Source organism: Mycetomoellerius zeteki, unplaced genomic scaffold (genome assembly GCF_001594055.1).
Source record: "Mycetomoellerius zeteki isolate Tzet28-1 unplaced genomic scaffold, Tzet1.0 scaffold238, whole genome shotgun sequence".
Classification (NCBI taxonomy): domain Eukaryota; kingdom Metazoa; phylum Arthropoda; class Insecta; order Hymenoptera; family Formicidae; genus Mycetomoellerius; species Mycetomoellerius zeteki.
In genome coordinates, this window is record NW_017257214.1 from 38,316 (window position 1) to 58,241 (window position 19,926).

A 19,926-nucleotide genomic window follows, 5' to 3' on the forward strand; every position below is an offset into this window, starting at 1 on the left:
ATGTTTTCTCAATATTATTATTATTTTTAGTACACTAAAAAGTAATTTTACAAAAGAAAGAAAGATGTATGGACATATTTCATGTATAATTATTTATGATTATGAATATTTATACGTGTTTATGTATGTTTATACATATTAATGTATAAAAAATTTTTTACCGGAGTTCGAACGCATTTTTCGCAATATTAGTTCGGTCGAAAATCATATGACGGGTAGCGCTGTCGTGCTGCCGCGTTTGAAGCGTGAAGTTAACCGCGTACTGGAGACGAATTAAGCCGCTTCACTATTTTGATCGCATTTACGTTTCGTTCGCGCTGCGAAACGCAAAAAGTAGGGGAAAAAGTAGGGGACATGGCGAGACGGACCGGCTCTAACGAGTGACAATGCGATCAAATATGGTAATTGAAACCTAAATTTAATATTTAATATTGTCCATATTTAATTCTTTTTTTATATTTAACTACTGCGTAACTATAGATTCGGTATTCGTATACTGATAATCCGTTCCCCAGTGAGAAATGATAATGGAATCGACATCGATTTCATTTGTCATTTCTCACTGGATCGAACGCAAAACTTATTCAGTCGAAAGTGTATCGCGTAAATAATTAACAATTAGATTCTCGGATATCAATCTACATATTCATACTTTTTACATTTACTTGCATTATAATACGAAATAACAACCATCATAGCCGTGCGTATATTATCTCGAAATACGGAAATTTTTTCGGACGTTAAAAATTAGACACGCATCAGCGTTACTATGGCTGCGTTCCGTTTCTCGCATGATGCGCATGATGCATCATTTATTCTTGTTACTCACCAAATATTAAACAAGGATAAATGATACATTATGCGCATCATGCGAAACGGAACGCAGCCTATGCCATGTTGCCATCGCGTCACTCCTGGCGCGCAAAATTAACCGCGCATTAAAAATGAAAACTCTTCTCGCCATCTTAATAATTACATTCACTCTTCATTTGCAGATCGTGGTGAACAATGGAACGAACCAGCTCCGAGGCTATAGTGGCATCGTGATCAAATGGTAATTGAAACCTATTAAATTTGTATTTGTCGATTATTGCAACATTTAATTCGCATACTTAATAGATTCGGTATAGATATTTGTAATTTTATATTTCATTTCTTAAATTATAATTTTCTTAAATTATAAGTATCTTATTTCAAGTAAATATTATAATATAAATAGTAAATACAATTTGCCTTTTTTATACTTATACGCAAAATATTTATATTTTAAATAGTAATGTTATACAGGGTGTTAGTATGGCAACATACTTAATTAACACCCTGTATAGACGTATCCTTTAAATAAATATTTCTATTGAATCTATTTCAATTGTTTCCCTTTGCACTGAAAAATATATATTTCTTTATAGATATTTTTCTGATAATTCCAAAGAAGTCCCATGAATTTTAAAACATTATATCTTTATGTGTCTTAATGTTTTCTAGGTAAATAAAATTTACAGTCGATAATATAGCTATACATGCTTCAAAACTTGAATAATTTTTAGACGTCGATCTTCAGATAACAAAAAACGTCTTGAAATAAACGTCATTAAGTTCATTTCAAGACGTTTTTTGGACGTACATACATCAGACATATACGTGTTCTTTGAAATTTGGAAATTTAAACAGTGTACCGCTGGGTCATAGTAATAATCTGATTTATCGGCTCAATGTAAGTTAAATGGAATCGATAAATCAGATTACTACTATGACCCTACTGGGGAAAATAGAAATAGAAATAAATAAATATATTTTTTTCACGCAGTGGAGGGAAATAGTTGAAAATTTAATAAATTTAATAAAAATATTTATTTAAAGAATGCGTCTATCGAATTACTATTTGAAATATAAGTATTTTGCGTAGTAAATATAAAAAATAGTATTTACTATTTACAATAACATTTATTCGAAATGAGTATCTGCGGATTAATATGCACTATACTGTATAACGTATAATGTAATACGTACAGTGCGAATCCGAACCATGTCTGTGTACTAATGCCCTCTCGACAAATATTGCATTACTGTGAGAAACCACAAGCCAGAGAAGACGGATAATAACAGGGAAATACCTGTAAAAATATTATTATTTTTATTGATATTAGCATGATTTGATATTTATTTATTATAAACACAAAGATCGGTAAATAATTTTATTGTGAAAAATATTACCTGGACCGGGGTTCAAACTCCAAATAATATATAAATTTTTCCGTTTTATTCTTCATTATTCCTCATACATTACGCTGGATGATTTCTTCGCAATAAAATTGCTTCGCGATATATGTTGTGTCTACTACATAACTTAAAGCAACTTCCTCTATAGAGGACTATAGTCTATCTCATTCATGCAGGAAGTTATTCTAAGTTATGCAGATCACAAAGTGATCGTCTTTGCCGCTGTAAATTGAAAGGGCCGGAAGCGATCAGGTGTACACTGACGGAAGCTAATATTTTTCTATCAAAAATGTAATGATGGCCATAAATTGTGACAACGTGATTTTGCGGCATCAAAATAGAATGTAATAATATTTAACGTCCGCTTTCGATTTGGGATTATACTTTCTGTATTTTACTTCAAATACATTTTAAATACGTTCTCATATAATGTAATAATTTCTTAATGGAACAAAGTATCAGGATATGTACTAAATACACAGATACAGAACAAAGCACAAGTCACAGTCTATTTACTGATTTGATAATAATAATGTAGTGAAAATATAATATATTTAACATTTAATACATACCCAAGCAGCAAAGCAGGGCATCTTGACCAAATCAAAGTCAGGTCACCCTAATTAAGTGAAAAATTACTAATTTTTGACATAAAAAACGTCTTAGCAGTTAAATATTGTTTGAAGTCTTCTGTACAGGTCGAAAATTACGAAATTTAAACCTATAAAAATGCCTTCAAAATTTAATGACTTCAAAGTTATACATTAGCTTATAAATGACTAAATTTTGACCAAAGCTATGCCTTCAAAGTCGATTTAACTTATAAGTCAAAATTAAAGCTCTGTTTGAAGGAAGTGTGACCTGATTGTATCACCTAATTTCAACCTCATAAGCGATATGACTTAATTGGTTAGGATTACCTAATTTTTTACTATATATAAATCGTTTGTGTTCTTGACTAATATAGGGAATATCTAAGGCACGAAATAAACCTTGTGGTCGCTGGAAATTAACTACAAAGTTGAGATTACCACGGAAAATGACTTATAAGGAAAATTGATCTAAGGTTAGGTCAAAATGCCCTGCAAAATTTACCCTGAAAGTTAATTATTGGTCTTGGACCTTATTAAAAGTCGCCATCCTGTTTGCTGTACAATCGCATCAGTTATTTTCTCTATGTTGATTATGAAGGAGTAAAAAATCGCTTGTTCAAGCAAGACACGTTTTTTTCTCTGTGCTGAGTGTTGTCATGAAAGGTTAAAATTTTTAAAAGCGTGATCGCGGCTTTGACCGTATATAATTATAAGTTAGGTTAAGTTAATTCCGTGATACATACTTACGATCGCGATGTAGCAGACATTTTTCGATATGTATCGATCCAGCGATTTCGACTTTGAGTCAATCTAACTTATAAATAGGGAAATTTGACTTGTTAGTCAGAATGCCTTAATGGTCGACAAGATGACATCAAAGTCAACGATTTTGAAGTAAAAATGCCCTGATTAAGGAAATTTACTCTCAAAGTTAGACATTTAGCCTTAGCAGTAAGGAAATTCGACCTATAGGTCAGTATTTGGACGAAAACATTAAATCAGCCATTATTGTAAGATTGTTCTGTCCGCCATGATATACTAAAACGCTTTCTAAAATTGAGCATTAATAAAAAATAAATTATATTATATCTCTCGGAATGTTAAGGATTGAAAAAAATATCTATTTTATGCTACTGTTAGCGTAGGTGCGAGATTAAAACATTTTTATTATACTAAGTGCAAAAATATATTGTTGTTAAATAATTAACGATTAATTAATAATTGTTTAAATTATATATTTTCGCAGGCGCGTTGATTTTAACGAAGTAAACTAAAAATCTGTATAGAAAATTTTCTTTCGCACTTATATTTCTGTCACGTATCATGCGATATTCGGTTTCAGAACCGACGTAAAGAAGGACTCTGTTACTATTTTATTTCGAACTTCCATGGCTGGTCGGAACCATATCAAGCACATGTTATAGCTGTAGTGTGATTCTCCGTCTTGGTAGAATTATTATGGAAATGTACAGTGTTGCCCTCTCGGCGACAAACACTGAGTCGTCGAAAGAAGGGAGGGCACAAATTGGTCAGAATTAGGTCAAAATTACCAAAATATTACCGATATTCGACCTTTTATTAGGTTTATTTGACCAAATCGGACTATGACTTATAAGACGAAATGCCTACCATTACTTAATTTCGACCGTAAAATTACTTCAACTTTATTCCCCACTTACCTTCTTTCGACGTCGATTCGACGTAAATTGGGATTGGTCAAACAGACTTTTCAACCTATTAGAAGGTCGAATACACGTAATTTCGCCCTATTTTGCTGCTTGGGTAAATAATTAGATCATATATGCGTTCTGCGCATTTTTTTTTAGATTATAGGAGCACATCAAAAATAATTATAGTTATACATTTATATATAATTTATAAATATAACCTTACAAATATATTTTCTAAGGATATTAAAGTATATGAGAATTTCTCTCTCTCTCTCTCTCTCTCAGTATAATTATTATATACTCTCATAAAAGTGATTATTATAATATACTCTCATAAAAAATTATTATATACTCTCATAAAAATTATTATATACTCTCATAAAAATTAACCTAGACACAAATAATTCATCGTGTACAGTAAAGGATTGGAATTTTTGAAACTGTGAAATACATATTCTTCATATTCGTATCTTTAATATTATAGGAAAGACAGAAAAAAAAGAGAAAAAAGAAGAGATGAGAAATTACAAGCATTAGTCTTTATTTGTGTTAAAGTATCCCAAGCACTTATTCGTTCATATACGTTTTACATACAATTCCTAAATATTCCTATCTAATATTCTACATTAAAAACTTGTAGAATAAATACAGGAATCGTAGGAATCGTATATAAACCGACATGTGCTACTGGGGATTATATTAGACACATTGTTGTGTGTTCACATTATTGTGAACACACAATAATGCGGAAACAAGGGCTCTTTTTGTATTCTTATCATGTACATTTAATTATATTACGTTACTAGAATTATAATTTCTATTACACAGTAAAAAAAATTGTGTATTTGTGTTGGAAACGGTCCACTCACGTTCTGTGTTAACAGCTTGTGTTGAATTTTTTAACATATTCGAATATTAATTTAACATAATGTGATTATATCATTAAAAAATTTTCTGTGAAATTGATATTTAACATTTCTTAGCGTCAAAATGACATAATTTATGAATAAGTGAGCAAGTAACATAAAAATAATGTGTTTTAAAACATTAATTCTAAGAAAATGAATAAAATACGTATTAATTTAACATATTATAAATGTTAATTTTCTGAAAAGAAATGATTCTACAGTTTGTTTATAAACTATGTCGATATTACTTTTTTTTTGTATTTATTCTCTTACATAATATTTGTGTAACCTTCTAACATATTCATCTTGTGTTAAATTAACCCGAAAGCAAACTTTTGGGTTAATTTAATACAAGATGAATATGTTTTGAGTGGTCCATTTGCGACATGTGATTTATGTTAAATTTGATACATTTTTTCCAACAGTGTATTATTAACCCTAACTATACACACTAGGGTCCTAAAAACCCCAGTGCAATTTGCTAAATTGAGATTTTTTCGTGTTTCTGAACTTTTTTTTCTTTGAATTTATACGAAACTCCTTAATTCTATCGACCTTTACTTATCATGGACTTATTCCTTAATCAATTCTCCATCGATTGAAAAAAAAAATGAATTGAAATATGTCCATTTTTACGGAAGTTATGGTAACAAATATGGATAGGGTCCCAGGGTGTGTAAGGGTAAAAAAGGAGTGTGTGTATAGCTAGAGTTGAAATAAAGTGTAAAATAAATTTCTTATTAAATCTGTACTTTCTTGACATTTTTATCCATCGTTATATAGTTTTACATGTCAATTCGCACCCAGTCATACTTTCGAAATTGTTTGCGTTTGCATGACAGCCAGTATATATGAATTGTTCGCATTGTCCGGAAGCTGAATTGTACGCGTATCTCGGTATAGCCGCTCTACAAAAACCCGGTTTCACAGGCAACAGGCATACTAAAATAAACATGAATAATGTGTTAAATTTTATGCACAAATCTCTTTGTCAAAGTTCTCATTATGATATACGAATTCGAATTTAATAACTTTAATTCTTTTGCACTTAGCTCAAGTCTACGCGGAATATACATTTTAATAAAATTCGAGTTATAATTAGGATATTGCAATAAGTAATGTAATAAAAAAATGTCATGTTTAAAAAAAGAGTGTTTACTTGATGGATATAATTGCTCAGATGTGATCTCGTGCGTTAATATAAAGACGATAATAAACACAAATAATAAACGTAGTTTAAGATTCATTTTCGCGTGCATTATACAATATTTATATACTTCCACAACACTTGCGTATGAATACTTTTTCGAAAATCTCGTTACTGACGATTAGCTTGCACTAATATGAAAGGTCGTATATCTGGAAATTGCTTCTATATAAATCGTGCTTTAGCGAAAGAGGGGATTATCTTTATACGTAAGTAGGTTATATAAAAACCTAATCTTATTTACGTGAGTTTCTTAAATATGTAGATATTGTCATTTATGCAAAATTAACGGCATTTTTATTTCATACAATCAGCAGGGTTTATCATTTTCTGTGCATTGACCCATACAGCACCGAAGATTTTCAGAAATATCTCAGAAATGATTCAACTGAAAAGTGAAATATTTCATAAAAAGTGGAACAGCAAAATGTCCGTGATTTTTGCACATAAAACCTTGTTGAAAGATTGATGAAATGTTACAGAAAGAATCTGCAATCTTTTTGAAATATTATCAAAAAGTTTTCAGCTATTTTTAGTACTTCAAAAATGATATTTAAATATATACTTGATTGATACTTAAATAATATTTAAATATCATTTTTGAAGTACTTAAAATTTATTAAGAGTTTTAATTTGTTTACAGATTATAAACTTATTGAAATAAACTTAAAGTATTTCTCAAAAATGGTAATTATATCGCCAATCATTTTGATTAATTAATTACATTATATATGTATAAGCACATATACATAATCACTATTAGAAAAATAAAAAGTCACTTACACCTGTAGTTTCTACACAATATCATTATTCATGTACAAAAGTTTTTCGAAATTAAAGCAGAACAAGTCATTCATATACAAAAATTTTTCGCAATTAAAGTCGAACAATTTACGATAACATCAAAACTGATGACATTAAACTGAATCTTGATTAATCAAAAAATGATTTTTATTAAACATTTTGGAGCCATTTTAACATCATGATGATTTTTTGTTCTGTTTAAATATGTTTTTCATGAATAAGTTATCGCAACAATAACCACATGGAAAAAAGTATTAATGGCAGAATTTTTAATTACACGTATAACCGATCTTATTCATCTGACAACAACAAGACGCTTACGGCTCATTTCCGTCACGGTCAAACGCAAACCAATTGCCTAACCTAATTTGTATATCATAACTATAGATATGTATGCATATACCAATGACTTTTACACTTTGCATCATAACAAGAGAAATCGTGTCTTCTAGTATTTATCTAAGGTCTCACATTTATAGTTGCGAAGAACTTGAAACCAATTTTAAAACATGATATACTTAATTCAACGTATAAATACAACTTGATATTTCTGACATAGTCACATTTATAATCTATTCAAGTGAAAAATTCAAATGATATTTGCTTTCAGATATGATTTGAGTTTTATTTCTCATTTAATAATCAAGAATATTGTTGCGCATAGATATTACAAGTTTTTTTATTCCATATCAGTTAAGAAAATTGCACATTACTCAAACGTAGTCCGAACTAAAAATATAAGAGTGAGTTTAAATATTCTAAATATTATTTTTAGATTTTAAATATTTTAATTTGCATCAGATACTAATTTTGTTTCAGCATTACAAAAGTAACTGAATTGTAACGAGCCGTTACTTTTTTAAGTAATGGTAATTATAACGAATTACTTTTGAGAATCAATAACTAGTAACGGTTAGTTAGTTATTTTTTTTCTTCTCGGACTAACGAATATCAATAAGTTAATTACACTGTTGGAAAAAATGTCAAAATGTGTCAAATTTATAATAACAATCCTCATGTTACAAACGGTCCAATCAAATTTTTGGGTTAATTTAACACAAGATGAATATGTTAAAAGGTTACACAAATATTATGTAAGGGAATAGATACAAAAAAGGTAATATCGACATAGTTTTAAATGTTACATCATAAAATCCGTGCGACAGGTTCATTTCGGGGGCGGCATCGATTAAATGCGTCGGTTATCAGGAGGTTTACGAAATTAGTTTGCTGCAAACTCCGAGGCGGGTGTCAGGTAGCTGACGGTAACTTCCGCCGCTTCGAATACGTAGCAGTTTCTCCCTTCATCCCGCTTTTACGAGCGATACTATCGCGTACATTATCCTATCGTGCGCGAAAGCGTCATTCTCGATGCATTAACCATCACATATAGTTTCTTGAGTCACGACTTGTTGTTACATGGCGCGTGTCTTACCTAATAAAGCAGAAACACTACGAAAGTATAGAACTACAGTTCTGAGTTGAATCGCTCTCGCGATCGCTCGTAAAGTTTTGTACTACGCTTTGGTTTTTGTTAATTTTTCGCACTAGAAGAAACTTTTACTTTTTTGTGACCGTTCAGGAATCGTTTTATTTCTACATTTATAATATATAACGTATATATATTTTTTTTATGGAAAAAAAACCGAAAATTATAATAATGACTTCATACTCAAGGAAAAATTGGTACATTGAAATAAAGAATAAAATCCTTATTTTAACATTCGTTACAAAATCGCTGTTAGTTATACTTTAATCATGTAAAAATTAATTCAGAGTTGTTGATCCAGCTGCAAACGCGTCTGATCAGTATGTGTCCCCCATATAAATGTCCGAACGTGATAATAAGATGCGTCCTTGGAACATATATAAACGGAAGAGGAATTGAGTTCTGAAGTCAACGTATGTGAAAGAGAGAAAGCTATTAAGTCCCAATTAACTGTAATGCGCATATGCCACTTAGCTCATTTTCTTCTGTACCACTTCGTTCTACTTTGTTGTCAATATGTAAGAAATCTTAAAACAACTGTACAGCTCACACAGACGACGGTCTGTGCATTCGCATTGCGAACATTTGGGATTTTCTAGCTTTCTCTCTCACACAGATATTGGCTTCACGCTCGATGTATGGGCGATACATAGGCAATTCTCCTTTTATTTATATATGTATTAAGGATGCGCAGCTTCTGTCCATCTTTTGTACGCAGCCCGTGATATTCTAACTATTTCTTCTTATAATTTGAAAACTAAAGATTTGTTCGCATCGTTCTAACATACAATAGGAAATAAATGCCTTCAACGGTCTAGCTGGATCTTAAGTGCTCTTATATAATTCTGTGTGAATTTATATACTACGTATGTAGTATATAAATCCTTTAAACTGCGCATTGAAATGATTTTTCGGTCTTGAAACGCAAACTCTACTAAATTACCGCAGTAAATAATATCACGAGTTAAATTGACTAGCAATTTAACAATTCGATGCACTTAAGCATCTTACAATTAAAATGATCTTAATGCTGAATGACACATTAAAATCTATAAATGATTAATTCTTATTGCAAAAAATATTATACGGAATGTTAGAGATCCGGGTTCGACTCCCGACTGAGGTAATATTTTTCGCTTATGGAAACATCAAAGCGTTTATGAAAAAGAGACAACAAATTTTTTAAAATTTATGCGAATCAAGTACATTATAACAAAATTTTTCCTTATCTTTTAAAAACTTTCTCCAATAAAGTCAATTTTAAAGTATGTCTCTTATTTAAGATACGTTTATCGTTTATGTATAATTTACCTTATTTTTATCTAAATAATTTAGAGTTATCTAAGTGGGACATTGTAAATGTATAGAAATCTTATTAATTATGAGTGTCCTATTTCCTCAAACTTAAAATTTAAGTATCAGTAGCAACACTATATCACTGAATATCGATAACATCCTAGTGTTAAAAATACGAAGTAATCACAACTTTGCAATCTAGCAGATGATAACGTATCTTTTCGCTATACACTGTAGTTTCTCAGAGATTAGTGAAATGAAGGAGCAATATTGGTGACGTTTTGTTCTCGAAAATACACGGAGCCATTCTTGATTCTCTATTAGCATGTGTGATATTACATATATGTTTATGTATAGCAATGTTATAAAACGACTCAAAGTTGAGAGCATTATCATCGTTAAAATGTGTAACCTGCATCGTAAAATCACGCGAATTGTATGTACAGCGCGATGCGCGTAACTTCGGCGACGAAACGAATACAAATAGAATGATAGCGATAATACCGCTTCGTGCCTCGCAATCGATACCTTCATGATTTAATGAATGTCGGTGGTATACCGGTAACGGGTGTTTTACGATAATATTATACAGTTCGTACCGTTGCGGTCCCACGCTGCGCCATTGTCTGAATCGGTGGAACTAGACTTCCTTACCTGGCTATTGCGACGAGCATTACTCTTGTCTAAACAATGCACGTCGTTCGGGTAGATATTAATTGCGAATTGCCTCGCGGTTAGCTCCGAGAAAATATCCGGTTGCGTACAATGGACCGTAACTTCGGACACGAATCATCCGATTTCGGAAATGTATTTTTAACTTCGCGTACTTTCGAACAGTTTCGAACAGTTTCCATAATAGTGGAAATACGAGAACTCCCTTAATATCGACGACATATCCGCTTACTGAGAAGAGCGCATAGAAATACTGCCGTCAATTGTGTTATACATCACTGATATTTTACTTCGATTATTTATTTATTAATTATTCATGAATATTTATTTATAAATATTTATAAAGAAAGAAAATGGATGATAACTGTCGACTCTATATTTTTATTGAATTAACGATACTCGGTCAGCTTAATTCTTGATCTGAGAGTCAAGCATGTGTGCACGAAAGTCACATACTCTCAGGTTGCTACAATAATAAGATTTATTGCTTCTGCGGCGATCTAATCCAACGGTACCTATACAGGATTCTCTTATCTGGCTCCATACTGGCTCCCCTTGGCAAGTAAGAAGATTATCTTTGGAGCTTTCCGGAGGAAAGCTCTCGTTAGGTAAGATGCGATATCATGGTAATTATAGAAGCGTAGCTTCAATAAGAAGCATACGAGCACGCCGATGCGGATACTAACTTTTTGCTCTTCTCGTAGTAGGTTTTCTACATAATGGAATCATAATTGCTATTGCTTATCGCAATATCATAATTATTATCGCTTTCTCATTATTCATAATTATGACAATGCGTAATTAGCGGCGCGATGTAATTTTCATTTGCTTTTAAAGTCGCTTAAAAAGTCGCAGGTGCAGGAATATGATAAGGCTAAAAATTATTATGTCCAAATGCTCTTAAAAGTAACTCTTAAGGCTAAATTCATCCCGTTCGTGATTTCGGCAAGAATAAAAATATCACGAAACTCAGGAGAACAGGTGCAATTTTTCGTCTGGCGTTCAAGGCAAGCCGGTCGCCACCTGTTTCAATACGATCCCTACTCGAAGAGCTCTTGAAAAATATATTCGTTCTTAGCTTCGGCTTTATAAGGTTGACCATTATCTCATTAACTGGGTCAGTTTCATCTAAGTAATCTTAGAAATGGAGAATATTATTACAATTTTACTACACACGAGAGTTAAAAATATTACTATCCATCTGTTTTAAAAATGGAAAGAAATTATTCAAACCGAAAATAATTTTCTGGTTTTCGTTGACTGGAAATTGAAACTAAATAATTCAATATATTTGATAGAGTCCGATCGAAATAATCCATGGGAATCTTAAAAAGGCCATATGTATAAGGCGCGCATATGTACGAGTATGTGTATATACCATATACTTCTTCTCCATAAATATCACCATTTCATTGAAACAATAATTATACATATATCGTCACAATCCTAATATTACAACTTCTAATATTATCACAATCTGTATACTGATAGGAAAAAAGTGGTTGCAATTACCTAATGTAAATATAATTTATTGTTACTTTTAAGACAACTATATGTATATTTATAGTTGTTTTAATCATCCAAATACAGTCAACTGTGCTATTAATAATAGTTACACTCACTGCTTAAAAACCTTTAGTTTTTTCTTAATATTTTATTATTAATTACCACATAAACAGTGAGTAAATTTAAAAAAATAATTATATTCACTATAATTGCGATTGCATTTACCGAATAAAAATATTTAGTTTATTTACTTTATTTATATCTTGATATTTTACTATGTTAATATTATATTTGAAATCATAATTTATAGTATGATATTTTTATATTTGAAAGAAATATTATGGTTATTATTACTAACATTATAATAGTAATAATTAAATAAAAATTTAAACAAGTCTTTAGAAGATCTGTAGAAAATAAATATTCGCATGAAATAATTTTTAAGTAATAAATGCTTCTTACAACTTAATTTTGGCTACGTCGCTGAAACTCCCTTTCAATTTTATTGGCCAAAATCAAAATCTAACCGAAACTTCAATTTTTAGCCGAAACTGGCCGTAACCGAAACCGAAATCGAATTTTCAGTCGGACTCTGTCTGGATAGTCTGTGCCTGTGAAACATATACGATATAATCTCTGCTGTGAGAACTGAATATGTCTTACGGAATAGTTATTCTATGATAGCAACATGATATCGATAGCTAAATTTAATTGCGCTAAAGTGAAATATGAGAAATATATCTGAAATAATACTGAAGGTATTATTTCAGATATATTTCTCATATTTCACTTTAAATCTAGGATTCTATATAATTTCCCTTCAAGCAAGTAACTCGAGACATTTCGTACCTGATTATTTCACAGGAAGGAAAGGAAATTGAATGTCGATTACCAAGATAATATTTCTCCTGAGGTACAACTATTCATTTAACTTGACTGTAATCCTTTCTGTTAAGCTCTCTTTTTGCGAACCTCTTATTTTAAATTTCCGTATATAGTATACAATACAATTTTTCGCATTACATGGAGATATCGTCGAAAATCGAGACCAACAGTTTTGTAATGATTTGAATAACAAAATATGATACATTTTCGTATCTTTTTTATCATGTTGCAGAGTATCGTCTTATTATTTTTCTTAATTAATTGCATATATGTGTATAAAATTACTCGTTTAACTTGTTCGCAGATAATCGAGCTTCACACGGCTGCAAAGTCTTCGAAGTTGCTTGCACCTGATTTACAGCTTCCTCCTGCATGGACGGTGCACCAGCAGCAACAGCAGCAGCAGCAGCAGATAGCGTCGGCAGTACCAGCAGCAATTCAGAGCACGGTGAATTGTGCTGAGCTCATGCTGGCAAGACGACGTACGAGTGATTTGCATGCAAGCTCACAACCCGTGGGAGGAACGGACATAATTTGGCAGGTAGGTAAGCCGTTCGTTCGATCGGTGTGTCGCTTGTGACGTTTGGTCAACGGCAATTAACGGATCCCGTACAACTCGTGTCTCTCGAATCGTGGTGGCAAACGATGCCAGTCGAGTGAGGTTGCTTCGATGAGAGACCAGGTGCGACGGCGCTCGTAGGGAATTACCATGTACGCGCTGTTCCAAAGATTTGTGCGATACGGAGGTGGAGCATAATTCAATTATGTATATATATATGTGTATATGTATGTGTAATATATTCTATATATATATATATGATATTTAACGTAATTGAAAATTTCATTGTAAAATTCAATGAGCATAATCAGTAGAGGAGTTTCAAGTGAAAGATTTAAAATTTAATCTGAGATTTAATTATGACGACACTGCAATATAGAAAATTGAGATATTAATTAAAAGGTTGTATAAATAAAAGTACTCGTTACATTTTCGAGAAGTGGCTGTTAAATTTTAATTTAATTTTACAAACGAATAAAGCTCATTTGTGAGATTTACAGTTGCGTGAAGCTACGTGCGAACGACACAACGACGGAGCGTTTGCGACAAAGCATGTAGCTTTGTGGAAATGCAATAGTTTGCAGCAGAATTTCATCAAATACTGAATAAATACATTTTCTCGACCGCAAAATGTATAGCTTGTCGATGGCGAAAATCAAAATTAATTAAAGCTCTTAATTAATTTAATGCATGGCAAACGAATGGCGCATTTTCATAATTTGTTGCTCATCAAACGTGCCCCAGCGCTACATATCGTCCAATTTGTGCAGCATCATTAGTATGCTTACTCTATATTACACAAATAACATATCGATAATATTACGTCCGAAACAATATCTCACGACAAATGTAGAGAACTGCATTACTTCCGATATACCCTGTCACACATTCAATCGCGAATATACATGACAAATGTTGATTATTTAACGCAATCTCGATAACGACCTAAGAGTCAATATATATGATAATGCATGTAAAAGTACAGAAAGAATAATTTTACTCAAATATCAAAATTTAACTTATATATGTATAAATATAGATCTGAAAATCGTTTTGTTGGACCATCAAAATACGAGGGTCGTTTGGTAAATTTCTATGAGATAGTGTTATAATCCATTCGACGGTGACTGCTAAAAATTTCCGCTCTTCAAATTCCTTCAGGCCAAATTTTAGCCAGAAACAACGCATTGTTCACATTTGGTAATACCTTGAAGCGAACGATTTAGCAGTTGTCACAAAAATAAAAAAAAACGAATTCTATACGTTTACACAAATTGGGCTTCGAATTGATTCCTCATCCACCCTATTCTCCGGATTTGGAGAACGTGCGACTTCTTCCTGTTCCCAAATTTGAGCCCAATTTGTGTAAATTGCATTTATTTTTTCCATAACAACCGCTAAACCGCTCGCTTCAAACGAGTACCAAACGTGAACAATGCATCATTTCTGATGACTGGCATTTGGCCTGGAAGAGTTTGAAGAGTGAAACTTTCCAGGCGTCACGTTATCAAACAGATTGTGTCACTATCTCATAAAAATTTATCAAACTTATCAAACGATCTTCGTAATTATGTAAGACGCTCAACCTGATTGCTAAAATACCAAAACTTTTTACAGTATTGCTCATCATATTCGAGTTTCTTATATAATTATTTTGATATTTTTGAAGCTTGTCCAATAAAATTATTTTTAGATCTACGTATACCTAAACATTTTAGATACTTCAGTAAAATTTTTCTTGTGGACATGGTACGTGAGATCCATTTCTTTTTTTTTCTCATATTCTTAGATCGTTAAAGAAGTGCTAAATGTTCAAAAACTCGATAATTGATCGTCATTCGTTTGATAATAATTATATTATAGATTTTGTAATTGAATTCTTTATAATCGGCTCGTACACATTCGCATTTATAAACGCGATCTTTTTACAATCATGCGTTTATAGAAATATGCTTATTAACGTCACCGAGGGATTTAACAGACATATCTGCTGATGGAGCTTCGTCGAACAGAATGCGCGGATCATCAGCGTCGCGAACAACTGACTCGATTAAGTTCGTGAAATCGGAGAATCCGTATGCGATCTCTTAATGACTTACGAGTTTCGACGACGTCGTTGAACGTCGACGGAAACGGGGCGCGTTACATGTGGGCAGGATCGCGCAGCTTTGGGAAACTGGATCTCGAATTCGACGCTGTCGCGTTCAATGCACTTTGCACGCCCGAGAAGCGTCGCCGTTTCTAACATCTAGAGTCTAGACAATCAGCATCCGTTTCAGATATAAATTCAGGTGAAACCTCTTTCACAGCGACGCTCGATATCAATGACGGGGAAACACATCTAGATCGGGTATTCCTGCCATTGTTCGCTCTGTTCTTGGGTATCGTATCGCTCTGTGCTTTTCTGTCGAAGTCTACCAGCTTACCGTTACCTGAAACAAGGCTGACAATGACGATGAGGAGGGCTACGATTACGACAGCGACGACGACGACGACGACGACAACGACGACGACCACGACAACGTCGACGACGACGACGAAGACGATGACGACAGCAAGGTTCCATTTAATTAAGTTTGCATTGTACTGAACTGCACGCTGTGGCGAAAGATCCTTATCAAAGCCTTGCAAGATATGACGACGACTGTGAGTTGGTGCGCTTATCAGAGGCGATCTGTTCGAGCAAATGAACGAATAGCCATTTACGTTCGGAGATTCACTCCTAACGAGATCGAGGAGTCTATCGACAGTACTCCCTCTTCTGGTATCTAAGGAACGTACGTAGATACGCCGTACATAGGTATGCTAACTTCTACTTCCGTCCGAGACTGATTTCGATCATTCGGAAAGACAATAATTAGAAATCTCAGGAATTACTTAACTTTTGAGATAGAATATTATATGTGATTGATACAACTTGACGATTTTACTAGAGGAAAGTCGCTCTGACATAGATTTCCTAAAGGAACAAACAAGATAAATAAATTAACGTTCCTTCCATACTTCTTAAAATCGATACAAAATACTCCTTAAAATCGATGCAATAGAAATTTAAATGCAGCTGTTTAAAAAGTTTATTCCAAATATGATCGATTATTCTGCCGTAATAAATTCTGCCACTTTATCATCTCGCTGAGCGAAATGTCGATCGCACGATGAAGTTATCGATGAGTAATTAGTTATCATTTGGTAAAAATTAAAGAAAAATTTTATCATGTTGTACATGACGGTACGTGAAGTTTTGTTGATTCGGGATCTCGATAATCCCGTAATTTCAGCATTTTCATCTGTACATTAAATCAACCGTAAACACGCTTCTGCCATTCCATTTCCATGATAATTGATATTACTTATACTGCTATTGCTGTTTCAAATTATCGGAAACCGGAAAAAGGACATTCATTTAATGCGAATCTTGTTTATATGTACATACGTACAAACCATCGAGAGCTTATGGAATATTGGCTGCATTACAACGGAATTAATATAAAACGGACCTACTATATATAATGTATACCTATCTCACTTTTCTAAATTAATAAAGTTTTCGTAACTATGTGCCATAATTTTAACTCTCTGAAACAAACTGATGTAACGTTAATATGAAACTCCATAAATGTTGTAAAATTTTTCAAAAGTTTTCTATCTTACGTTACCTCTGGTTTGAAATTTCTTTAATATTTTAATGACGGTAAGCTAAGCCCGGATCAGAGTCGATTTAAAAGACGTGTTCGTGATTTAAGAATTGACTATTTCGCAGGTTTAGAAAATAATAATTTTTGCATTTCGTGGGTTTATTATCTACATCGTTTGTCGGCTTATCGTAGAAATCGCTAATAGCAGCCCTATTTATTTATGTTACTTCCCACTCGTTCGCAGTTTACAACTTTCTTTCAGCAATAAATTTTTACTCTTATATTATTTATCGGACTTGCTTGTAATATCCGGTTGTACATGTTTCTGATCTATCACGTTTATGATAAATGGCACGCTCAACGCTTAGATTTGCAGGTGATTTTCTCGCTTATATACGTATATGTGCAGGTAGCTATACCCGTTCTTTATCGTGTCGACGCTACATATTATTAAATCATCGATATACACGTCAAGAATTTTTCTCTTTATAGGAATATCAAACATTTGAATATCTTCCTTCTTCTTTTCTTAGTGCTTATTGATCTAAATAATTTTCTAAATTTAAAGTTTCTTTTTTTCGAGTCGTTTGAAGTTGTTTTACTCTGTTTTATTTTCAAGTCACGTAACGTACGGAAAGATGGTTAAAGTTAAAAGAATTTCCGCTCGTTTATTTTTATCGCGCTTAATCTGGGGATTCGAGATAATTATTTTGTTGGTGATGATGAAATGTTTCCATGCTGTTTTAATAAACCGTATCATGTCCAATGAAACCGGAAGCTTTAGCGTATAACAAATAATGGCAATGCAGCCGCAACGACAGCAGGGGAAAATGATTCAGGAACTCTTCTCCTTCTGGGAAATCCGTGGAATGTTTAATAGTTGCGTGAATTCACGGCGTCTCGGGTTGTATCGCTAATGAATTATCCGGTTACAGCGGGTCGCGGCTCTCCGAGGAAATCGATGTAACGTACTCCTACGTACGCTACGGTGCTCTTCTACGTGAACCGCATCGCGTACGTAAACACGAAGTACTGCAGTTTCAGTGAAGCGAATTGCGCCTCTTCTAGTTACAAACCGATAACTACCGTGCGCCGAACAACGCAATGTTCTAAAACGGCAATACTTGATTATTACATAATATTTCATTAACGTACTGATGCCATGAAGATGAAACAGAAAAGAATCAGCAACATTGCTTTAAATTGGATGTGTTATCTATAAATACGAGAAAGAAACTTTTTTTTATTTAAGTGATGCGAGAAAGTTGTTTATATATCGCTCAGTCTTCACTAATTATTTATTCACTAATTTATGTTTATCGTGACTAGTCATATTATTTTATATTACGGACTGAAATTTTGCTTTAAATTGATCTGGAGTGGAACATACATATGTCCATTAACATTATTTTAGGCCTTGCACTATTAGATATCAAAGGAGTATGATAACTAAATGTTTTAAGTTAAATAACATTTTGTTATTTTTAAGTTTCTTATAATTACATATAATTATCCTATGTACTTTCTTATAATTATTAAAAATGTGAAGCCATAATACGTTTTTGACGACATTTCTCTAACAAGAATCTTCCACTTCTGAGTTTACATTGACAGGATGTTAATAGCATCTTATAATTTCAATCATTAATTATAAACTAAGGATGACCAAGAAGAGACTCCAAGAAGAGTCGAAATATGTCATGATTAAATAATTATATTTATATTTAATTAATTAATCATTTATTATTTCATTTGTGCATTAATTACCATGCTGTACCACTTAAGATATTTGCGGCTTTCTTTCTTGATATTAATATCATGAATCGTATATAATTTGTTAAATGAAAAAGTTTAGAAAGAAAAGCTCTACTAAAGATATCTTAAAGTCGCATTAATCAATCAAATTCACCGGATGCCTTTTACGCTTTTTTTGAGCCATTTGTTCCGGATACATGTTGGATACATCTTGCTCGAGGCAGTCAAGACAATCCTACCGACTTGTATTGTTATTTCTTTTTCTCCTTGCGCTATTAGATGCGGGCAGAATAAAAAATGTTCGTGACACTGCGCGATTGTACCGAAATTTTATCGCGAACCTTTACCGCGTTATCGGAAATATCGGGCGTTCAAAGACACAACACTCTCGACAACACGGCATCGATCGAGGTTGCGGGAATCGCGGCGCGGAAGAAGAACCAGTTCCGGGTGAACGGCGGCGAAGCTGCGCCGCCCGACCCCGGCGGAGTTAAGTAATTTGTCGTTGCCGATGGGTTAATGTTATCCATCACTAAGCGAGAATTTACGATGTAATAAGGCCGAGTAGTGACTCCCGCGATCTATCTCGGATGTCTCGTCGTAGTAACCTCCTTTACTCATTCTATCCCCCGCCTTCTCCTTTTCTATCTCCTCGTCATCGTCTACTCTTCTTCAGTTCCTACTTATTGCAGTTACCATCGGCTTTTCTTATAATCTCTTCATTGCC

The 19,926-nt window shown here is 32.9% G+C and overlaps 2 protein-coding genes across 2 annotated transcripts; one reads left to right on the forward strand and one right to left on the reverse strand.

Moving 5' to 3' along the window:
• Positions 1–6,118: 6,118 nt before the first annotated feature.
• Positions 6,119–6,729, reverse strand: LOC108723445 (PI-actitoxin-Afv2a). Its single transcript, XM_018449224.1, has 2 exons — positions 6,551–6,729; positions 6,119–6,333 (listed from the first exon to the last, which is right to left on the reverse strand). The coding sequence occupies exons 1-2, from the start codon at positions 6,648–6,650 to the stop codon at positions 6,167–6,169; spliced, it is 267 nt and encodes an 88-aa protein (XP_018304726.1). The 5' UTR covers positions 6,651–6,729; the 3' UTR covers positions 6,119–6,166.
• Positions 6,730–13,388: 6,659 nt separating this feature from the next.
• Positions 13,389–16,383, forward strand: LOC108723443 (probable serine/threonine-protein kinase fhkB). Its single transcript, XM_018449222.1, has 3 exons — positions 13,389–13,424; positions 13,555–13,791; positions 16,252–16,383. Exons 1-3 carry the CDS (start codon positions 13,389–13,391, stop codon positions 16,381–16,383), a joined length of 405 nt encoding a protein of 134 aa, XP_018304724.1.
• The last annotated feature ends 3,543 nt before the right edge of the window (positions 16,384–19,926 follow it).

What these genes read in the sequence shown, in the direction of transcription:
- LOC108723445 (XM_018449224.1), bottom strand. Translation starts at nt 6,650, where the DNA reads ATGCACGCGAAAATGAATCTTAAACTACGTTTATTATTTGTGTTTATT. An exon ending in TGAGCAATTATATCCATCAA is followed by an intron (nt 6,334 to 6,550) that starts GTAAACACTCTT and finishes TGTTTATTTTAG; the next exon opens with TATGCCTGTTGCCTGTGAAA.
- LOC108723443 (XM_018449222.1), top strand. Translation starts at nt 13,389, where the DNA reads ATGGAGATATCGTCGAAAATCGAGACCAACAGTTTT. An exon ending in AAATCGAGACCAACAGTTTT is followed by an intron (nt 13,425 to 13,554) that starts GTAATGATTTGA and finishes ACTTGTTCGCAG; the next exon opens with ATAATCGAGCTTCACACGGC. An exon ending in GAACGGACATAATTTGGCAG is followed by an intron (nt 13,792 to 16,251) that starts GTAGGTAAGCCG and finishes ACCTGAAACAAG; the next exon opens with GCTGACAATGACGATGAGGA.